Below are 23,808 nucleotides of genomic sequence, written 5' to 3' on the forward strand. Positions count from 1 at the left end.
GGTACTTTCATCTTGCCCTGAAATACCTTGAAGTTCTTTCATGGCTTCAAGCAGAGTGCATTACGTCGGTTCAGCTCCCACAGAAAACAGAGATGATACGTGTAAGCTATGAAACCATGTAGAAGTATAGTTGGCTTATGATGTGAAACTTATTGAGCTAATTTCTGCGTAGTAGAGGAGAAGCTGCTTTTCTGATAGTGTCAGTGAAATTTATAACCTGTTCTATGTGCTGAAACCTTACTTTCAGTCTCCCTTCTCAGGTGCTAGTCGTTACGTTAATGATGTTGTTGGGACATTTCTTTCTGATGATGCAAACTTTTGTGTTCTTTTTTTTTCAGAATAAGGAATCAGAGAAGCTGTCTGAGACTGGCAAAATGTTCATCTCCATGTCTAAGGAAAACATACCTCCAAACAGTCAACAGAACTGTCCTTTAGGTATAGGATATATTTTTGCATCTTCTGGGTTCAAGTAGTACTTGATTGCCTTTGAGAATTTTTGGAAAGCAATTACTGCTTTGGATTTTTAGTTAAAACATTAGTTGAAGTGCATACCGATTCTTTACTCTTTCAAGTATCTTAGTTCTGTGTGGAATTCTTTGTAATTGTTGTTTTTTTTTTCTGGGATTTGGATAAGGAAAATATGCAAAACACTTTTCTTCATTCTTTTTTTTTTTCAGAAGTAACGTTATTTAAAAAAAGCAAGACAGAAAATTGCTTCTTAGTCTTCAGTAGGGGATTGATGGTTTCCTGTTATTGAGGTACTTGGAGCAGAAGCTCTGTGAGTCCGTCTTTCATCTGAACTGCCAGTTTGCTGCTGAAGGGCACCATCTCTGTGCTTTGTGCCAGGGAAATAAGGATGCCTTTTCTTTTGGCCTCGCAGCTTACAAGGCTCACTCAGACCTGGCTAAAGCAAACACAGTTAGAGTAATTTTTCTTGCAAATGCCAAATATCTATTAAACTTTTAGGCATAGAGGACTGAACTGATTTTGTTGCTTTTATGATAAAAGAGGTTATAATGCAGTCATACATTATACAGGGAAGAACAAGCACTGAGTTAAGAGTTCTTCCAAGACCAGTGAAATGGTCAGATTTGTGAATGTATCGTGACTGGACTTTTTAATCACAGTGGTGGGGTTTTTTGTATGTTTTTTTTCCCTCCATATGTGTCTTTCCATTTTCTTTCTTTTCTCTGTGTCATTTGTGATTTCAATTCATGAATGTGTGACAGTGTTCTTTTCTCTGTGCTGTACCATCCTCTCCTCCTTGTCATACCATCTCCTTTCTGTAGGCACCACTACTTGGCTGCAGTTGTAGTTCAGGCGTGTCCTGACAACTTTAGAGCTTTTTTGTCCCCTCCTGGTTGGTAGGCAATCCTTTTCTTTTGTGTGTAGACTCCTAGGTTTTATACCTCATTTATTTCCATACTCTGGTTTAATTCTGCAGTATCTACTGGGACTAAAAGCTGTCCTTTTTATTTTAAAGAAGTAGAAATGCTTTCAGGGAAACAACAGGCAATTAAAAAGAAGGTGCAGTCTTTTCCTTGTGTGTTTTCTGGAATTCACCAGGTGTCTGTGGGAAGTGACAGCAGAAGTGGTCTCCTGGGGCAGAGCATATTTCTCACAGAATAGATAAATGTATTCTGGGAACAACAATCAACTTCCACAGCATTGCATTTTAAGAGCGCAGCTGTTACGAGACTAGACAGTAATTCTTGAAATGAACTAAATGTGTGCTTTGAGTCTGTGCAATAAAAAAGAAGTACGGCTCACTGAAGTGGCAAGAAAAATTGAATGTGGTTATTATAAGGTCTGATTCCTTCTAGCTGTATGGAAGCCAATGTGGATTTCATGTGTTTCGTGCTAAATGAGCAGCTTGCTGCTTTGTAGTTCACTATGTTTTATCTTGTGTGGTTAGCAGTGCCTAAAATGTATCAGTAATTTATGGGGTAACGTGTGGAAGAAGAGAGATTTCCTTTGAAATGTTTGTTAAAAGAGACACTTCAGAATAACCTAAATATTGCAGATAGTTGATACTCTCTTTTAATTAATTTGCTCTTTTATTCCAGTGGGGAGAGAAAAACACAAGGACTGGAGGAAAGCCAATGTCCCCCACACAATGAATTTTTCTAGCATGCTTTGCACCCAACTAATCACCCAGAGAAAGTTAATTTCATTTGTTTTGTACTTGCTGCTTGCATCAGTCGTCTTGTTTTGTTTTGTTTTGCCATGTCTGATTCAAATCCGGGTGTATGTTTTGCAGTATGTGCTTTGTGTTGGTTCCAAATGGTAGAATAATAACGTTCATCAGAGTTAAACTTTCAGGTGACTACGGCTGGAGTTTACCTCTTGGAGAAGAATATGAACGAAAGAAGCATAAACTAAAGGAGGAACTTCGACAAGATTATAGGCGATATCTTTCTCAGGTAGTGGTTCTTGTCTGGTTGTCTGACTTTAAAGAGTCTTTTACAACGAGGGAGTCATTTTAGTTGAATAAAACGGAATAAGATTGGTGGGAAATTTGTGATAAGAAAGCATTTGAAACCATAAGAAACCGTGGCTGGTTTCAAAGACCTTGTGAATAAAAGTAGTTTCAAAACGTTACCACTGGGAAGGGTTTTATATTTTAGGCTTCTAGAATACATTTTAGATCTTATTGCCATTTAGAATCTGCTAGTAGCCTAAATTCCTTTATTTGTCACTTTACTGCTTTCTTATTACTTCTAAAATATCATCCTTAAGTACTTCTGTATTCTCCTGTCTGTAATTCCTCTAAGTAGCGTGACTCCATTTCCTGGCTTCCTTTTACTTTAGAGATAAAAGAACTTCCATGCTCTGCTTAGCAGGATTTATTATCTGCAACAGTAATAATTTTGAATGGAAATGGTATGTATGAAATGTCATAATCTTGGGAATATTCTGTATCCCTTCTTAATGTATCAGATCACACTAACAACAAATCAGGAAGCAAATATTTTCCATTTGAAAGCGCCAAGCAGTTCCTTTGGGTCTTGAAATGGAATAATGGATTGGCTGTAAGAAAATCATCAGTTCTTGCAAAGTCAAATGGTTTTGAATAGAAGACATTTTTTTGAATAGTATTTTTTCCCTGATTTTAGGGTATTTCACAGGCAAAAAGAAAGGTAGGGTGCCTGCAGTATCTTTTTTTTTTTCCCTATTCAATTAGTAGCTTTTTGCTTTGTTTGGAAGCTTCGTGCTCTTTGAATTAAGAGAGAAATCAGTACTTTTTTGTGCTTTGTGTATTTGTTTGTGCTGTAGTGATTAGTTGTGATTAACTGCATTGCTTGTATCGTGCAGAATGATTGCTTATTTATTATTTTCCATTATTATGATTTAAAAACATCTGCTGATTTGTTTTCCTTTGCATTTGCTATTGTTACTGCCTAATGCTGACTGTACAGAAGTTTGCTTATTTTAGTAGACATTTGCTTCAAGGCATACATTAGATAGAAGTTAAGTATGTATATCTGAACTCGTAATAAGGATGGAATAAAATAGTGAGCTCTTAAATATTACAAATGCTCCTGGAATGACAGTGAAATCTCATCAGTGGTGCTTTAGAAAGCATTGGAGCCAGTCAGCAGCGAGTGGTTCAGAATGCAAGATTGAAATATTTTGAGAAAAACAATAGCAGGGGCACATCTTTATGAGCTGCCTTCAGTTGTAGTAATTCTGCTGTATGTCATTATGCTGCCATGCATGTTAATTGTTAACTTTCACATTTTTAATGTTGTGCATCCAGGCTTTTCAGATTAAGCAACTTCAGTGAAGGACCAGAAGGCAGCATGGTAGAAAATCAATGGCTGTTCTTTTTTGGGCTATGGATAACTTGCATGTGAAACAAAGTAACTACATTAAGCATGCTCTGGATGAATCGCAACAGCAAAGCAGAATTAACAGGCTTCTTAACCTCTAATTGAAATGCACATAGTGGTTGCTTCTTGTTTAATCTGAAACTGCAGAAGTTAGAATATTGTGTGAAAACTTAATCACTTTAATAATTGCCACCAAAGCACCTGAATAATAACATTTTTGGGTTGAATTTTAGTGCTATGTTCCCAACTGAATTCCATTTTTTTACAAATTTAGACATGTAAGCTTTTCAATTATGCCATATTAAGCTTGTAAAGCTCGAGGAAGAGATAAAATAACTCCTTTTTTTCTAGGAGAAATAGCTTAGCTCTCCATATTAATATAGTTGTCTCAGTGTTTGAATATCTGCATGGTGCTTAAATCCCTTAAATCTTTTATTGTGTAGTTGTGGAATGTAAGTCAAAATGGCATGGTTTTGTACCAGAGCATGCAGAGCTCTTATCTATTTACTCTAAGCTTTTAAGCTAAGTTACAGTGTAGATAATAGAAGGAAGATTCCATTCTAAAATACCACCTCTATAGCAATACCATTAATTCCTCATATCAGCCCAAATCATGGAAATAGATGAGCTTTTTTAGTAAATGTATTTGTGTTGATAGAACATCATTTGATTGACTGAGAGTGGTCTGAGGATGCTTTTAGTAAAGGAGTGATGTGTGAAGTGACTACTAGACCTTGAGACTGAAGGTGTGTTCTGGTACTGTGTGGTGTTTGGCTGGAAGGGCTGATGTTTTGGCTAGCTCTACAGCTCAGTTCCTATGCTGTGACCCAGGCAGATGGGCTAAATAACACCACTGTGTTTTCAGCTGGAAGCTCATTAAGTAAGTAACTGATGTTCCACAAGGACTGACAGGATTTGGTAGTGGATTGTTACCACAAAGTGCTGGTGATTGCTGTTGTAGAAAACAGATAGTATTGATATGAAGAGTGGTGACTAGCATTAGCATGGGTTCCATTTGTTAAAATAAGAGAGACCAGTGTTTTCTATAGTTGGGAAAATAATTTTTTCATCTTAAGTAGAGCACTGTCTTGGAAAAATCCTCCAATGCTTATAATTTTACAGAAGAATTCAGTATTTTTTTTATTTTTTAATATGCAGAGACTAAATAGTCCTTGAAGCAGTGTAAAGGAAAGTGCAATTAACACTTTCAAACATAAACTTAAGCTTGGAATTAACAAAGCCCTTCACTTTCCATATTCCTTGACTTCATCTGTTCTGAGAAATTCCCACATCCTCAGTGTGTGATGCCTATCGTCAGTCTTTGTTTCATTAAACTGATGAGATACATTTCAGCAACTACAATTCCTAGCAGCTATTTAGCAAGTGAGAGTGGGTATTTTGAAGCATAGTGAATTATGTCTTCTTTCTTTCTTGCCATTGTAGAAAAATTACCTGACTACAGGTGAAGTAGATCCTTATACTCAGGGATTATCTCTTCCTATTGATGAGCGAAGGTCTGCCAAGGTGAGTGCCTGGAGGAAATTAAACAGCATATAACTTGAAAATGAACCCAAGTGTCTTCACTGATACACAAGAATTGTTTCTGCATACATCTACAGAGCACTTGAGGTGTTTAAAAACTCTCCTGCCTGTGCTTGTCCAGCAGTGCATACCAATCAAATAAGAAACACTGTTTTTTCTTATACTTGTGTATACTTTTCTAATTTTTTACTCTTATTCCAGTCTGGCAATAAGATCAATTTGAAAAACATTTGCTTGTAGTGATTTCTATAGTGATATCACTTCTTCAGAGAAAGTATACTTTCTGCTATATGCAACGTGTTTTGACTTCTTTCACTGTACACTTATGTGTCTGTACACTACTTGCTAATTGTCATATGATTATTATTTTAAACAGATAAATCCAAGAATCTAAAATAAAACCTGATCTGGTATTTCACAAATTGCCTGCTTTTAATACTGTTTTCCCACACTCATTTTTTCTTTGAGAGAATATATACGAATGTATTTGATGAAAAGTGCACATTCTCTCTCTACATTTAACCCCTTCTGATCTCTGAGACTTCTAGTTTTGTTTTCATATGTTGGAAAAATGTATCAACCAGGTCAGTCTCTGTTATTGGATGTTAATGGAGGTTAGACATGAAGATGCGACACCCATGTATGGATTTTATTAACCTCTGACCCATTGTTCTGAGGCATAGTATCTTTCTGTGAAAGCTTAAATCTGTCTTATGGGGGTCACTTAACTCTTGAAGCCCTCACACTTCTTTATATTACCCCTTCCTTTCTTGTGCTTTCTTTCGAATTGATCCATGACACTGAATCAGCAGAAATATATTTTCATTTATTAAATATTTTTGCTGGCTCATTGATTACTACTGTTTAGAAGGATCATTAAAACTCTGGTCCACATGCAAGGGAGAGAGCTGGAGGATGACTAGTCTTTTGCTGCATTCTTAGCCCTGTAGATGCATCTTTTTTTTAAACCTGTGTTGTTTTAGAATTACATTCTTGCTCTGTGTTTGTGTCTACGCAGTCACTGTAATCTGGCGCATGACTTCTGCTATGGAATGTTTTGCTCCCGTCCTAACTGTGCTTATAAATTCTTTCTGTCCTTCTTTTGTCCTGACAATAATGTTTAGGCTTATGAGGAGCCACATGAGACCTCAAATGAATAAAAACCATTATGAGAAAGCCCCAAAACCCAAAAATTATATTAGTGTGAGAACAAAGGGAGGCAGCAAGAGTGAAATGCCTGGGGAAGGGGAGGTATGTGTTTGTGCCAGATTACGTTGACTTCATGTTTTTGGGAACAGTGAAAAATATTTTTGATTAATTCTGTGGAAAATAAAGACATCTGAACTTGGGATTTTTTTTTCTTTTGTTATAGCAGTTTGACATTCAGTTGAGGTTTTGTATAGAAGTGTGTTGGATTCTCTTTATCCATTTACGTAGTGCTACTGTAGAAACTAAAAGCTGCCAGAAGGTGTCCTGCTGTGCCCTGCTAAATAGCCAGCCTCCCTGCAGATGATGCTTAGAGGGTAACACTTACATTTTTGTTTTCTGTACCAGGTAAAATGCACTTGCATTTTTGTTTTCTGTACTAGGTAAAATGTGCAGTCACCCAGCATACTGATGTTTCTGCTGGGAGTTCTACTAGTTTTTAGCCTGTTAAGGATGATGTTAGTTTCTCAGCTGAGGAGAATACCCCTCTGGCAGCTTTCATAGCTGTCTGCAGTTTCTGCAGGCTTTATGGTGCCCTGCAAAAGCATCTGTTATTTCTTGAATAAGGTGAAGAGATTAAGTTAAAAGCTACTACTCAGAATGCAAAATTATTCACTTCTCAATGCCTGTTTTAGGAGAAACTGCGTCTTGAAAGAAACAAGGACTACAATCAGTATCTCAGGGATAAAGAAGAATGGAATGAAAAGCTAAGGAAATTAGCAAAGAAAAACACAGAGGTATTTCACTTTTACTGGAGCTGATAGAAAAGAGAACATAAATGATCTTGTTGGTTATTCATCCTTGACTAAAACATGCAAAGTAAGACAAAAGGAGCAAAGGATGTTTTTTACTTAGGCCACATTTTCATGGATGTATATAGAGAGTCCTGGTTATGAGCCATATGGCATGGTACAGTTCTTGATTTTTACTTCTGTCATGTCTGTGTGCTAGAAGAATGCTTTCATTCTTCCGTGTCTCTGAAACTGGTCTCCACATCATTCTTGGTGGTAGAAGTGGTGGCTAAAGAAGCTGTCTCATCGGACAAAATATTGAGCACCACACAGTGCTCCTCTGCTTTTCCTCAGTCTGTGTTCAGTCCAGGAGAAAGCAGGACGGGTGCTAGCTGTCCAGTATATAATGCTGTGCAGCTGGGAGTCAAAACGTCTTTACTCTTGGGTATGGACTGAGCATGTACGTGATAGATCTCGGATTCTGAGCTGAAGCCTTTCATTTAATATGTTGATGTGTTTCAGCACCAGTGACAATTTCCCATTTAGAGATTTTAGAGATTATAGGCTGCTATGAATTTGCCACCATTGCCTTATCCACCCGACAATTTCAAATGGCTGCCCAAATTTTCTTTGTGTGAACTTTGGAGAGAAAGGGATCAGACTTAATACATTTGTCTCCCCCGTTTCCCTCTTAATTACTCAAAATCTCAGGTGAAGGGCCTGTAAACGTATAGCTGTTCTTTTCCTCAGTCAGGTTTTGAATGAAAACTTGCTTTTGTATTCCTTGAACCTGATTTGCTTATATTCACATTTTAAAATATTTCTTTCCCCTTTCAACAGCATCAGATGGACAGGAATAAAAAACCTATTGCTGTTACCAGGCTCCAGCCTGAATTACATACAGATGTAGAGTCCTGTAGCACAGCTGCAGAACCTCTCAGGAAAGATGCCTTTACTTCCACAGAAGGTTATGAAGAGCTGCTAAATAAGCGACGGCTGGAAGAAGACAGGTACCATAGGCTAGATGATGACATTGAATTAAGAAGTCGACTACTAAATAAAAGACTTGATGAAGATTTGGATGTTCCCAGTAGAAGACATCGGGGGTTTGCGAGCCAGTCTTTAATTCCAATTAGAAGGTATCACAGACTTGATGAGGATCGTGACTTTGATCGAAGATACTACAGAACGGACTACGATCCTGAGATAAGTGAAGAATTAGATCCTAGATTTAGATGTGAAAGTGCTTATGAGAGAAAACCTCCCCGGCTTTATTATTCTGAAAGGTATCTTTAACTCTGTTTTCTACTTTATTTCTATAGTAATTATTATTTCTATAGTAATTATTAACAGCCGTCGTTTGCTCTCAATGGAAGTTACAGAAGATTCATGTGTGCAAACAGAATTTTTGGACTTATTTCAGGAAATAACTTTGTCATTGTTTTGAACACTGTTGAAAAATGGAACAAATACCTAATAAAGTCATATATTAGGTGGCATTTTATATACAAACCAGGGGTACTGGTGAAGTTACACCAGTACTTTTTATAAGTACTAATTGGTCAGAATATATGTTAGTGTTTGTGAACAGCCCAAGATGACACAGAATTAACACTTCTAGAAATAACAGAAGGCGAATTCTACCACTCTCAGCAGTGTTAAGTACTGCAACTGTGTTTAATTTTCAGTTGTTGGTGGACTGACTGAACGATCTTTTGAGTTATTGTTTGCAAGAATAATATTCTACATAGCACTGCAAATGAGTATCTGGAAAAAACAATCCCTAAGATGCTCTCTATTGGAAACACATTTTCTAAGTAGAACGAGTCATACTTCTTTTCTAGTATCAAGTGGCAGTAGAGTACAATAATGTTGAAAAGTGTTTTTGTAGGGACATTACTTATCAGCACTTCTAGTGTTTAAAAAAAATCATAAAGGAAGTAAGTAAAGCAAGTAAGTATGGGGAAAACTTGTGGAAGCATTTGGGAGGTGCAGGTTGTATGTCCAAGTATGCTTAAAAGCGTGTATTTCCTCATGTAATGTTTCTGAAAAAGACTGGCAAAATGGAAACACAGTGGTCAAAAAGACAGCAGAAGCAAGACTGCCTGTTCCTGCTGGATGTAGTTTGGAAAAGAGAGTGCACAATGCAAAGATTTCTAATTTCTGCCAATGTTGTGCCACAGGATGGAGCAAAGGAACTCTTGAGTAAGATCTTCTTGTCCAACAAATGTGCAGAATGAAACAATGTAGAAGCTTGATTCAGCATCTAGCAAAGATAGCTGAAGTGTTAATGTTTTTTAGGAAAAAAAAGGGTTGCAGTAAAACCTCTATGTTAGTTACTACTTTGCCGTTTCATTTTTTAACTTGAAAATGACCAGCACATGACCACTCTTTTTGAGAATAAATTTTCCCTAATGTCCAGCCTGAATCTCCCCTGGTGCAGCTGGAGGCCATTCCCTCTAGTCCTATCGCTCAATGAGAAGATGTTGACCCCCACCTTGCCGTAACCTCCCTACAGGTAGTTACAGACAGCAATAAGGTCTCCCATGAGCTCTCCAGACTGAACAATCTCAGCTTCTTTAGCTGCTCCTCGTAAGACTTGTGCTCTAGATCCTTCACCAGCTTTGTTGCCCTTTTCTGGACATGCTCCAGGGCCTCGCTGTCTTTCTTGTCGTGAGGGGAATATCTGTTTTTGTAAGGAAAATTGAATTATACATGGGCAAGTCTAGCTAGCGTGCAGTCAGCCAGACATTCAAGTCAAAAGATATTTTGTGGGAGGTGTGGTATCCCTTCAGCTTGAGAGTTGCATGAAAGCAGACTTAGGAATTTGAATTCCAGACCAAGTGCTGCTCTGACAATGCTAGCAAAGTGAATTGTTTCTAAAATAATATTGCATAGTATTTTCCGAATTGGTTCTCTTATCCAATGTGCAATCAGGGTGAGGATCCATCTGCTGCACCTTTCATTTCAGATTGGATGTTTTCAGGCAAGCATGGCTGAGTGTTTTCTGTTTCTTTAAGGCCCGATCTGGATGGAATAGTAAGAGATCTCCCTGCAGATTATGAAGATGAATTAAAGGAGAGATCACACGTGCAGCGGGTCTCACGAACCGGGAATTTTAGGTCTGGTATAAAATGTGTTTTGTACTACAAAATCACGGTGAGAGGAAAAGCCTTATTTAAAATCCCTAACATGCTATCCAAAATGACCCATACTTTTCTTATAGCTAAGATGTAAATGCATCTATCGCATTTTACACAGACTGCAACTAAATTCTCAAGTGTGATCTTTCTGTTTTCTTGTTTCTTTTTGCCAGAAATCAGGCACAGATCAGTTCTTTAGCTCATGAACCCGCCAAGTCTGCTCCTGAAATGACATACGCTACAGGCCTTGTTCTTGGTATGTATAGAAACCTGTCTAATGACATAATTAGCTTTTCTTTGTGTATTTCACTTTTTCTTCATGCTTATTTTCCCTGATACTGGTAAATAAGCGTCATTTACATAGAGAAAATAACGTTAGTAAGAAGTAGACCTTTTCCCACTTAACTTTGTAGAGCTTTCTGATTAATTCTGAAGGGCCCAAGTTTCTTACTTGTAATCAGGGTAAAGCCCAGATACATTCTTGCATTTTTTTTAAATGATACAAACTATTGAAGAAACATTAACGTGTACATTTTCAAAGCCTCCTACAACCTGATACTCCAAAATGAATCCCAGAAGTATGGGAATGGGTGGTGTTCACAACTGTGTGCAAAGACAATTCTGATTATCTCTTGCTGCTTAAATGTAGTCGTTTATATATATCAGTGAACATTGTTATTGAGCTTGTTGGACAGAAGTACTGCTGAAAAAACAGCATTCCTAGCTAAAATCAGAAAATAAGGCAGCAACAAGAAAATTGGTTCTTCAGATGCAGGTCTTTGAAGGCTAGCTAGATTTGAGTTGGTGGCAAGATTGGCTAATTTGTTGTTGCATATTGTCAGCATTAGTTTCTGTTTATTTGTACATTTGAATGTACCTGATCTTCAGTGTATGTGTTGGGATGATTTTCTCAATGGTTTGAAGGCAGAGTTAAAATCACGGTGCTGTAACTGTCAGCCTCTCCAGTCTGTTTGCAAACATCTCACTGTACTCACCTGAGTACACACAATTATGAGTCTGTCTTCCTCACAGAAGATTATAAGTAGATTGTGTAGAAGTTGAAATGTTTGGAAATAGGAAGTGATTTCAGTCAGAAGTCCCAAGCCATGAGGTTCTCTTGCATACTTTGGTCACTTTGCACTCACAGCACAATAATTGAAAGAAACTTGAGGCAATTGTGAATCGTGGCTATTTGTTTTCCTTCTTTTTTTTCCTTCTTTCTCCTTTGCAGCCCACTTTACTGATCAGGTCTGGGTCACTGGTCATCTAGAGTTAGGTGTTTGTATTATTTGCTTTGTAATTTATTGTTAATAGAAAGCTCCATGCATACATTGAGAATTTATCAAAAATTGGAGGGGTTTTTTCAGGTTCTTAAAATCTACGTGAGATGTAGTCACTGTTTTCCTTTTACATGTACATCTCTGCCAGTACTTCTCTAATTCATAGTAGTCATGGAAACCATCTTAAAAGTAAACCAATATGCTTTTTTCCCCCACGGGTTTGGCTGTTTTTTGTTTTAACTTCCGTTTTTATCCAAAACAACTGTTTATAGTTTGGACATGCCAAAGTGCATCTTCCCTTGAAATAACACTTCTTCAGTCATTGTGTCGTTGTGTTGCCTCATGGTGTGCCATGCTGTGTTTCGTGTTTTTGGCTTGACTGAATGGCAGTGCATTTGCCCACTGTGTCTGTGTATTTTGTGAAGGATTTACACACTGTGTGACCATTTCCATCAGGTGATCGGGACCTAGAACTTCTCCAAAGGAAAAAAGAGAAATACAGGCAAGAATTAATTGAACAGATGGCTGAACAACAGCGAAATAAGAGGCGGTAATGGAAAGTTACTTTATTTTTAAAAGAGAATGTCTGAAATTTAAAGGAATTTCATGAATGGAATGTGATAATTTTCTAGCTAGCTACATTAATTTCATCTAATTAAGCTAGGGGGCACAAGAACTTTAGTTTTTAATAAATTCACCAGCTTTCAGCTTTCCTGGTGGTAGAAGAGCGGGTAATTACTTTGAAAAGTTGAAATTGAGTCTTCATTTCCCTCCAGTTTAGGAAGGTAACCTTTCACTTTCAAACTTCTTGACCATATGACTTATGCAGAATAATAAAATACCGATTTCTTGCTTATGTATTAGTAGCTGCCTGCTGAATAATAATAGATATACACAAACACAGCATTAGGCCAATGAAAGGATAACGAATTAAAAAGTTACTTTTGACAGCTTCAGTGTGATTGAAAATTGTACATACTGAACAAACCTGAGACTGGAAATTACAATATATTATTTATTACTATAGTTCTGAATAACTTATTTGAATATGTTTATTAAAAACTTTTCCTGACTCCGGAAGAAATCAAGTAGAAGTGTGTTACTGTGTAACAACACTGTATTTTCAGAGTTACAGCAATTTCAGAGTTGTGATATCTGTGCTTTGAAAAAAATGAGTATAGTTGTTACTGCTTTCTGATTTGATTCTTTTTTTTTGTTAAAACAAAAACAGTGAGAAGGAACTTGAGCTCTCAGTTGCTGCTTCTGGAGCTCTAGACCCAGAAAAGAAGGTGAGGAATTTGGTTGGGTTTTTTTTTTCCCTACTTATGTGGAATTTTTCTTATGTAATGTTTAGGAGCGAAAGCATTTTTATGTGATTTAATAAAAAACAAGATGTTTAATGTTGTGTTACTTGTAAGACTTGATGCAGAGCTACTACTGCCTCCAATTCCTTTTTAGGGTAATTCTAGTAAGAATTTCGATTATCCCATATGTAGGAGAGGACTGTCAGTGCCAGTAAAATCCGTGGCAGACTGTTTGTCACATAACTATGATGATTTGCACACATTATTTGCATGTGTGTTTTTGCTTTTTTTTTTTTAAGAGGCCAAAGCCAGTGCATCTTGGGTGCTGTAGATGTCTGCTACTGGAGATGAAGGATGGATAACTTTCTCAAGCAAGAGTAAAGTGATTAATAGTTTAACTGGTTACCAGCTTAAATTATCAGAGGCTTTACTTTTTGAGGAAAGTACAGCGTAGAAAGAAACTTGAGGTACTTCTAGAGAGCTCTCATTTTTCTAAAAAATGAATTTGAATGTATTTCTTTAGCTTACTGTCAGCAGAAAAGTCAGCAATTGAGGCAGGAGACAGAAAATGCAACTAAACAGCTAAGCAGAACCAAAATTCTTGCTTTACATGGAGAGATAGGGCACAGTCAAGTGTTCCAACTGCATATTCCTGGCCTCTCTGCTGAAAGTATCTGTGTTGTCAGTTTGAACTCTTTCCACAAACTGATTCAGTTTGCTTAGCTGGCAAAAATCTGAATCTCTTCTGTTGCTTTAGTTGGCTTTGAGGTAACCAGGGAATTCGGATGGTGAAAAGAAGAGGGTTGGAGTGTATGGGTGGGTGTTATACAGGAAAAGAAGACAAACTGAGCAGAGGATGCTGCTGATTTTGGCTGCAGTGGGCATTTCTGATCACACCTGAGCAGCCATATGCATACTGTGGGGAAGCACTCTGTATTCTGCATACATCTCAGTTAGAGACTGAGAAGTACTTGTATGAGCAAAATTACATCCAGAGTAAGTTCAGGACATGTTTAAAATCATTAGTTTGGCTGAAAGCCTTCCATTAAGTAGAATTGCTATATTCATTAAGCAACGCTCACTGTTAACTTCAAATTACATCTTGAGGAGAGATTCTAATGAGGTGGTTTTCTTGATTATTTCCAGGTTGGTTAAATAATAGTGCCTGATTCAGAACATATAAAAGCAGACTGTTGTGTTTACTGCTTGTTTAAAACAAAACAATCCTCAGGATAAACTGCCATAGTTACCTCTTTAATTAGCCCCAGAGCTGAAATCCGGGGGATGCTGGGAGCAGTTGATGTTAAGCTTGTTAGTGAGAAAGGCTGTTTTAAATGTTCTCCTGCTCCACATACCAGATTTGAAAAAACAAGTCAAAAGGAACGTCTGTAGATAGCTTTATAATTTTAAATTGCTGTTACTCGTATTCACAACTAGAAATCAGAAGTTAAATGTTAAATTACAAAAATTAACATCTAGGAGACTGTGTGAGTTCTTATCTTAATGCTGTAGTCCATGATTGGTGAGTACTAACTGCCTTGTATGTACTGTCTTGCAGCTAAGTGATGAGGAGGTAAACATTTAATATTTTGCTGAAATACTTTCCTGTTGTAGGACATGCAGTTTGCTGTTAGATACTTAATATTTAGCTGATGCTAATGTTAGTGTCTCTGCATGCATGGTAGCTGAAACACTACAGTGTTAGGACTGGTAAATTCAGAAACAATCTGATTTTACTTCTACAGCATATGGTGGGGTTTTTGGTCTTCTATTATACTGGTTCATTTAAACAAATGGTAAAATACTTATGTGTAGCAGATGGTGTAGGGGCTTTGTGGGTGTGGTAGGATAGTTGTGAAACTAATCCACTTGCATGCCTTTGTTCTACTTGCATGTTGCCTTTGACCATTTTCTGAGGCTGCCAGTTATCAATAAACATTTGTTACTTTTATTTAAGAAATCACATTTTTAAAAAATGTCATTGTCCTGCTTGAAAAAAATCTCATTAAAGGAACCTCAAAAATAATAACATTGCAAAGAAATGTTTATTGGAGAAAGTCTCAGCGTGTGTCTGTCTTTATTCCTACTGATTAATGAACTCTTAATTTTAGAGAGGGGGTGGATTTCATAAACTTTTCCTTTGCGTAGTATGGGACTGCTGTCAGTGCAGGAAACTGGCAGCTGTAGTTAAGCTGTACTACAGATAAGTAGAATCATAGAATTGCTCAGGTTGGAAAAGACCTTAAAGATCATCGAGTCCAACCACAACCCAACCATACTACCCTAACTCTGACAACCCTATGCTAAATCATGGCCCTGAGCACCACATTCAGACGGTTTTTAAACACATCCAGGGATGGTGAGTAAGTAAGTAAAGTAAAGTAAGTAAATACTTTTTCCTGGATAATGACCAGGGCGATATAATTCCTGAAACCTGCAGTGGAGATTATTTTTAAATCTGTGGTAAATGTATTAGATCTCCTTGTAGTAACAGATCTCCAGTAGTTGCCCAGGAAGGAAAAAAATGCAGTTATAGGAAATCTGAACAGGTGATTAGGTACTAGTGGAGTATTTAATACAGCCTAAATGGAGGTTCAGAATATTCCATGTTGATAACACGTTAAATACTTTTTTTCTTCTACTTCTTTTTTTTTCTCCATTAGCCAAATAGATTGAAGCAGTTTGGTTTGACAGCAAGAGCTTCTGAAGAGAAAGTACCACCTGAAAGGCCCAGGGTTGCTTTCCAAACTCCAGTGTCCATGCCTTCTGTCTCTCCAGGGAATGAAGACTTTCACAGAGGGCTAGCCAGCTCTCTTGGTGAAATGGCAGCTCCCAGGTGCTTGATCATCATCTTGATTTTGCATGTTAAATAAGTTCAGTGTTCAGCATGTTGCTGCGACTTAGAAAGGCAGAGCTCAGTGGTGTTGTCATTCTTTCTCCAAGGAACTAATGAAGATAGAAGTAATATTTTAATATTAACAAAAAAGAGCTTAAAAGTAAATCAGTTTGTACTGACATAACATTGTCATACCTAGGGCTTTCTTACAGTGGATTGTCATAGAGTCACAGAATGGTCTGGATTGGAAGGGACCTTAGAATCATAGAATCATAGAATCGCTAAGGTTGGAAAAGACCCACAGGATCATCCAGTCCAACCATTCGCCCTTCACCAATGGTTCTCGCTAAACCATGTCCCTCAACACAACATACAAACGCTCTTTGAACACCACCAGGCTCAGTGACTCCACCGCCTCTCTGGGCAGCCCATTCCAGTGCCTGACCACCCTTTCAGAGAAGTAGTATTTCCTAACGTCCAGCCTGAATCTTCCCTGGCGCCGCTTGAAGCCGTTCCCTCTAGTCCTATCACTAGTCACACAAGGGAAGAGGCTGACCCCCAGCTCACTACAACCTCCCTTCAGGTAGTTATAGAGAGCAATACGGTCTCCCCTGAGCCTCCTCTTCTCTAGACTGAACAATCCCAGCTCCTTCAGCCACTCTTCATAAGGCCTGTGCTCCAGACCCCTCACCAGCTTTGTTGCTCTCCTCTGGACACGCTCCAGGGCCTCGACCATTGACCTTGACCTCCTTACAGAGCATCTAGTTCCAGCCCCCATGCTGTGGGCAGGATTGCAGTACTGTAGATCAGGCTGCCCAGGGCCCCATCCAGTCTGGCCTTGAACACCTCCAGGCATGAGACATCCACAGCTAAAGCTGTGCTGTGCTGCTTGCTTTTTGGTCAGAGACCACTGCATGGCTTGTTTTATTTACTGTTACAGATATAACCTGCACATATCATCAGCTGAACCAGTTAAAGAGAATGGGCTTCCTTTATGCTCCTTAGATTTCTGGAATAGTGTGATTCACGTACTGCTCCCTAAGGGAAGGTTAACTCCTTATTGAGATTTATTGTATCTTGTTCCTACATGGCACTAATGAGAGTTCTTGGACTGAGCTGCATTTTCCCACAGTGAATTCCCTCTCTTTCTTTTTTATTTTTTCTTTAAGTGATCTCTGTTCAGTTGCGAAACAAACCAAAAATGGTTCCTGTTTTCTTTAAGGCTCGCCCCTATGCCACCACCTCCACCACCAGTTTTGACGGACAACTATAGAACACCTTATGATGATGCTTATTACTTTTACGGAGCAAGGAATCCTTTGGATCCCAATCTTGCGTATTGTAAGTTGATGATTTCGGATGGGTTGGATGTGAGTGATTCAGATAACTGCCTTTAATCAAGTTAACTGGTGAATAATTTAACTAGTAACAACTGCTTATACCCTGTTCTTAGTTGTGTGCTGACTGTGAGAATGAAAAGTAGATTGGTTTTTTTTTTTTCCTCTAGTATTGGTTTTTGAATGATGGTCTAATGAGTGAAATAAGTGTGATGTAGGGAAGGTTTGGTGTGGTTTTTGGGAAGGGGGGAGGGGGTGGGGATAGGAGCCAGAAACAATTCTGAAAAATTGTTCTGGTACCTCCATAGAAAATCTAAAATACAGAGCAAAGAAAATTTTTGACAGTGATTTTTAATGGGATTGGTGTCAGTTGGGGAATTTCATGAATGTTAGATATTGAAAAGCAGAAGTTTGTAGTCTTATCCCCCCTCAATGTAAATTTCTCCCTGTCTTAACAGTAGTAGCGTATGGCTTGATAGATCCTTGAAGTTACAAGGAAAAAGTAAGATGGGAATCTGTAACCTTGAACTCCTAGAAGTTTCTTTTTAGTTTTGTTATCAATGGCTTACTGTTTAGAGTATCAAACAAATGTATGCTTAAAATTCACCTGCAGGGTTAAGATTGTTGCCACAAAGCAGAGTATAGCTAATGCATGAAATCTGGAAGCATGACGTTGTTTTAGAGTTGCATTTCTTACTGTCTCGAACTTAAGCAACAGTATGCATAGTGATTTCAAGCCGTGCTGTGGCACAGTACTGCCTTTCCTATTTCAGCATGAATACAGATGTCAAATACAGTGTTTTTGATTGTTTTACTTTGCAGATGGCCCAGCTATGATGGGTATGCAACCCACACCTAATCTGGATCCTCCTTTAGCCCAAGCCCCAGTAGAGCAATCTGCGTAAGTATTATGTTTATTCTTTGCTCTATAGTATTTGTACGTGTATAGTATTTATTCTTTGTTTGTAAGTATTGTATCTTTTGTATTTGTCTGTATTGATACACTTTTCAAGTTGGGAGTAGTTTAATTCAATGTAAGATACATTGAATTAAAGTGTGTTAGAGGCTACTCTTCATACTTATATTTAACAATCTCTATCTAAGCAATAATTCAGTGAACTTCTCTATTTTACATAGATAAACTGCTAGGCTGTAATGTATTTTGGGCAGGGCTCTTTAAATTTTAATTCTTTTCCCCTCTCTTTTGAACCCATGTTTGATGTTTTCCATATTTATATGTGTGGATTTCTGCTTCAGAAGTAACACTGCACAGAGGAATACGGGAGACAGACAAAGAAGCATAGGAGTGTTTTCTGAAGAGAAGTCAAAGCCTTCCAAAGAGGCAACGTTATCTTATCAGCAAGAATTGCAGCAGCAGGTACTGAGGCACAAAGCTGCTGACATTTTCTTCTTTTTCCCGTTAACATATAATGGTTGTAACTGTAGTATTCTTTCAGATATATTTATTCCATGTGCAAGTAAAAAGCTTTCTTAACCCTCCCTCCCTGTGTCGTTTCCTTTCTGTGCTCCGCTGACCTTTCTTGAGCTCATTTTAGCTCTTAGGATAAGCAGCAAGCTCTTCAAGCTTACTGCCGTGTGAGAGACTGCACAGTTTGACATGAAGATCTAATAATCCTGACAAGATAATTTTTCAAAGCTATTATTCTGTGTATCATTAGTAGTGAGCAGAATATACCGTTACATTCTTTTTTTTCTCACTGTATGCAAACTCATAGAATCATAGAATTGCTCAGGTTGGAAAAGACCTTAAAGATCATCAAATGGTTGCAGACCAACTGCAACGTAACCATACTGCTCTAACTCTAACAGCCCTCCTCTAAATCATGTCCCTGAGCATGCAAACAGTCTGCAGATTGGATGTGTCTTTGTTTTGACTCATTGCATCTCATTCAAAGTGGTCAGATTACCTGATGTAGTGGGTGGCAACCCTGCCCGTGGCAGGGAGTTGGAAGGAGATAATCTTTAAGGCCCTTTCCAATCCGAGCCATTCTGTGATAAAGGGAAACATTTATTTGATGCACGAAAGGAACAAACTTAATGCATTAACATAATTTAGCTGCAGAAAATAGTAGTGTGTGTTTCAGAAGCTTTGAATAGAAGTTAGATTGGTTTTTTTTAACAGCTGTTCTCTTTATAAAAGCTACATGAAGTCGTAAGGAGACTGTTATGTGTATTTAATGCAATCTCAAAGAAAAACAAACCATATGAGCAGTTATGCATTATTTGCATATATCATCATGTCTTACTGCAGTACAACTGTTTAATGAGTAGTTTCAGAACTGTATCATGTTCTCTTAGTGTTCATGGTTAAAAGTCTTCATCCCATCTCTGAGTTTAGGCTAAGCAAAATGTGTCAGATTGAGAGAAGCAAATGCTGTAATACTGCAAAACTTTGCCTTTTTATATTTCAAGCAGGACAACCTCCTCTATCACAAGATCCAAGAATATGGGACTTTAGATCTACTGCAGGTGTCAGACGTGACTATTTGGAAGACTTCCTAAGTGTTCCTCTGGGATTACACATAACTGTACTTGCATGTTGTGACAGTAGGATTCGGTATTGCGTCTGCATGATAGGCAGTGAAATGCGGTTTACTAGATAAGGATGGGGTGATGATAGCATTCTGCTTACTCTTTTACCTTTTAAATCCAATTATACTATATATATATATATATATATATATATATATGTCTTTAAGCAACTAACTTTGGATTGTTTCTTTTTAGATAAGGGAGAGAGAGGAAAGACGCAGACAAGAGAGAGAAGAGAAGGAACGCTACGAAGCCAAGTTAGAAGCAGAAATGAGGAATTACAATCCCTGGGGAAAAGGTGGTGGTGGAGCTCCTCTCAGAGATGCAAAAGGAAATCTGATAAGTATGTTTGCCAGAACTATGGGCTGTCTTTTGAAGATTTCTTGTTCCTGCAAGGGCTCTATTCACATATGTTATTTCACGTTTTCTAGTGCTGATAGTGCTTTATTTACAAACAAAGTACTTGTTTCAAGCAGATGCACTCTGGGAATATTTAAGTAATTGCTTTCATTTCAGTAGAATGATTCAAAGGGTACAATTTAAAAAAGAAAGAGGGAAATGTAGGAGATGTCAGCTTTAAATGAAGAACAAATGCAATAGTAAAGGGTGAGGGAGGAAAAAAAAAGCTGCAGTAGAAATAGGCTGAAGTCTGTTCTGGAGACTTTATATCAATGTTTTCCAGGTTTTTAGAAAGCTTTACTTGTGACGTGGAAACTTAGAATAAATATCTAAACCTAAGTGGAATATTTAAATCTCCCCAAGTAGAACTGCTGGCAAATGGCTGTATAAATGGCAGTTTGTCAGCAGTAATGTTCTAAGATTTTATTTCTTTTATTTCTTTCTAAGTGCTTCTTTATATGAGATGGGAGCAGCGGGCTGGGAGATAGCTATAATCTGGACAAGTTGTTTATCCATCTCCCGTGAATCAGAGGTAGATGTAAAACTCAAACTTGTGATTCTGGACCCTGAACATAGTCCCTGCATTAGGCAAAACTTTCTCTATGTACAGTTTTGTTGCTGTAGTGGACCCTACAGCAAAGTTTTGTGCAGAAATAAAAATAGTTCTCAGTAAGCACAATTAGATTTGTATGATTCAAAATGAATTTATTAACATTAAGTGCTACAAAAGCTGCCTCTTTTGTTGGATGTTATCTTTCATGTAGTTGACATAACATTTTTGAACATCCCCTGAATCATTTCAGCTGAGTGAAGGGGGTTTGCATGCTCACATTTTATCCTGTGACTCGAGGACTTATGACACATCTCACCAGCCGTTTATCTCTTGTTGGCCTATTCTAGTTTGTTTCTTGCCTTCAGCATCTTAGCTTGAAGACAGCTATACTGGCTCTTTAGCAGTGATTGAGAGATGGATTTGTTTGAGACTTACAGTATGTGGAACCTAGAGTAGGTTTTCCATGGATGAATTTTAATGCCATGTTCATTCTATACCAGATCCAACCTGATTTCAGTGTTACAGATTCAGCTTCCTTCATGATTCTGTTGTTCATTCAAGAGGTAATAATAATTGTTAGAGCACACTGAAACTGTAAGTCAAATGGACTTGACATTCTTTATTCCTCCTCCCAGCTGCAAGAATTTAAATGCTTTCAATTAGTGTGAAAAAGAAAGAGAATACCCTATAAATTACCCAGAGGAAGTCAAATGCGGTCTCTGAGACGAGCATTTCTCATCCCCATTCAGGGGTATGGTACCAGCCAGTTTCGTTTTGTGGAAAGCTGAATACAATAGTGGAACCAGTAATAATAATAATGGTCCAAAACAAATAAAAGCAGTAACTTTCAGAATGGATGAGACTTAAAGCTATGTAACTGTTCATTTCTAGCGTGATGCAAATTGATTTTCATGCTACTGGAGTATGATGCTGCCTTCCCATTAGGTTTTCAAAATATATATATTAGGTTTTCAAAATATGTCCTCTGGTACTAAAATATGAGAATTTTGAAAGCATGGAACACTTACAGGATAATAGTTCATATATAAGGAATAGGTTTCAATTTTATGACACCCTAGTGGCGTGTGGCTAGTTGGTTGAAGATGGGGGTAAGGTTCAAAGGCTTTGGAAAAACTGTGTGCCCAAATAGTTGATTACAAGCTCGTTTTTATGCCCTGAGCAGATAGAGACATTGTGATTGCCTGTTTTTAAGCACAGCATTTGAGTGCCTGGTTTCTTCCTCCAGGCTTTATGATAGTGTGGGTAATGTAAGCCAGAGGAAAAAGAGGTTGCTTATGTTAGCTTAAAGTGTGAGAAATTCATTTCTGTTTGTGAAAGAAGAACCAAGAGAGAAGTTTGTTAGCTAGTTTTCTTGAATGATGTACCTAAAGTTATTTTTCCCCATTGTACTTTAGCAACTTGAAGGATAAGGTAGGAGTGAAACATCATCAAACATAACATGCTGTTTCTGCTATGCCTCTTATTTTGTGCAGTGTGACTTTTGCCTTCTTGAAGATGTCTGTAAACAGCTTTTGAAACACTGATGCAAAAGGTCCTTTACAGAGAAGGATGTCATTTCAGGTCTTTGAAACCTGTGTGTTTAAATGGCTACAGTAATTCCCATGTATCAGAATGACTATTTTAAAATATAATTTGGAAACTATGTAGTAGGGTTGGTTTTCTTTAGTCTTTATTTTGAAAATGAGCCTTTTAAGGGTAGTATAGTGAATGGTTCAAGATGAGCTGAAATTGACATCTTTGATCAGGATTCTTATGGTAACAAACAGACAGCATGTAAATTTTGATGGAAATATGCTTTAAAAAAAATGTTGGATGACAGTATTTTGCACAGACATCAATACTTGGACTATTAAGAAGACATGAAGACCAAAAGACACCTTAATGGCTTACTGTGGTTATTGCCCCTAACAGAAATCAAATATGCTGGAGATTCAGTACTTAAAATACCAGTACTAAACTGAGAAGTATTTCACAGCTGTAAGGAAATAGGTACTTGTCGTCACAAATATATCAGTCTGTTTTGTCTTTAGGCTCTTTGTCTTTCCATTTCATAGCTTCTGCTGGGGCAGAGGTTTGCTGTGAGGAGTCATTCCTGGCAAAAGAATTCCTTGTAACTAATGTTTCACTGTAGCGTATATATTCTTATCGTTGCTTACATTTTTTGTTCCTGTAGTTGCTGTGTCCAGAAATGAAGAAGTCCGCTAAAAAGCTCTGTGTCTTTGAGAATCTGTGGTGAACGTGCCTTATGTGAGAACACAATGCTATAAACAGTTATTTCCCCTTTCCTTCAGCTGACTTGAATATGATGCACAAGCAAAACGAAGATGCGTATCATAATCCAGAGGCGAGATTATACGAAGATAAAAGGGCTATTGTATCTGTTGACCTAAGTTTGGCCTCACCAAGACCTGAGAACGCAGGAGCATCTACAAATAAAATAGCAGGTTTTTAAGAACACTATTATAGCTCTAATTATAGGTCTTAGTGATCAAATCTTCTGGTTTCTTTACCTCCTTTCTTGTAGTCCTTTAGCAGTGTTAGTACCTTGCACCATTGAAATCAGTATAATGATTCTTTTGCAAACTTCTCCATTGCTGTCATTTGTGTGTGCTGAAAATATATTTTCCTATCTGTCTCATCTATAGTAATAAGTAACTGTTAACAGTCAGGATCAGTACATTAGTTTTCCAGGTTCAAAGTTAGATAATCAAGTCTTGATACGTATTTATTTTACTTCTACATGATGCAGTGAAGTAGGACTGTATAGTAGGAGAAAAATAACATAAAAGTAGGGGAGGAGGCCTGCAGGAAGATGATGGGTTAAGATGAAGCAGGCACAGGTAGTAGATTCAAGGAGGGAATGGGTAAACTAGGTACATATGCAGCCCTGCACACTGCCTCCAAGTTTTAGGGATTTTATTTGACTTCCTTATTTAAAAAACAAATGCATCTTTCTCTCATGTTTCATGAGACATCTGAATGAAAGTGCTGTGATACTCCAGACCTGTCCCCAGGATCTGTTCTGGTCTCCTCAGGTCAGCTTATATGCTGATTTCTTTTTCCTGCTCAA

The 23,808-nt window shown here is 37.7% G+C and overlaps 1 protein-coding gene across 13 annotated transcripts in view; it reads left to right on the top strand.

Annotated features, from left to right (window-relative positions):
- The window catches only part of CSPP1 (centrosome and spindle pole associated protein 1), a 49,882-nt gene that overhangs the window by 3,982 nt on the left and 22,092 nt on the right, over positions 1 to 23,808 (top strand). For 3 of the 13 annotated variants that reach the window (XM_040691113.2, XM_040691097.2, XM_040691122.2), the window contains exons 3-19: positions 339 to 435; positions 2,323 to 2,423; positions 3,117 to 3,140; positions 5,277 to 5,357; positions 7,217 to 7,318; positions 8,153 to 8,598; positions 10,333 to 10,434; positions 10,629 to 10,711; positions 12,192 to 12,285; positions 12,967 to 13,024; positions 14,598 to 14,612; positions 15,703 to 15,875; positions 17,098 to 17,216; positions 18,035 to 18,113; positions 18,470 to 18,590; positions 19,961 to 20,108; positions 23,030 to 23,182. In XM_040691113.2, coding sequence (XP_040547047.1) covers positions 339 to 435; positions 2,323 to 2,423; positions 3,117 to 3,140; positions 5,277 to 5,357; positions 7,217 to 7,318; positions 8,153 to 8,598; positions 10,333 to 10,434; positions 10,629 to 10,711; positions 12,192 to 12,285; positions 12,967 to 13,024; positions 14,598 to 14,612; positions 15,703 to 15,875; positions 17,098 to 17,216; positions 18,035 to 18,113; positions 18,470 to 18,590; positions 19,961 to 20,108; positions 23,030 to 23,182 — 1,996 coding nt within the window. Of the gene's footprint in view, positions 1 to 338; positions 436 to 2,322; positions 2,424 to 2,811; positions 2,884 to 3,116; positions 3,141 to 5,276; positions 5,358 to 7,216; positions 7,319 to 8,152; positions 8,599 to 10,332; positions 10,435 to 10,628; positions 10,712 to 12,191; positions 12,286 to 12,966; positions 13,025 to 14,597; positions 14,613 to 15,702; positions 15,876 to 17,097; positions 17,217 to 18,034; positions 18,114 to 18,469; positions 18,591 to 19,960; positions 20,109 to 23,029; positions 23,183 to 23,808 lie in introns of those variants that run through there. The other 10 variants (XM_040691127.2, XM_040691128.2, XM_040691126.2 and 7 more) reach the window with 7 other exon arrangements.

Source organism: Gallus gallus, chromosome 2, assembly GCF_016699485.2.
Source record: "Gallus gallus isolate bGalGal1 chromosome 2, bGalGal1.mat.broiler.GRCg7b, whole genome shotgun sequence".
Classification (NCBI taxonomy): domain Eukaryota; kingdom Metazoa; phylum Chordata; class Aves; order Galliformes; family Phasianidae; genus Gallus; species Gallus gallus.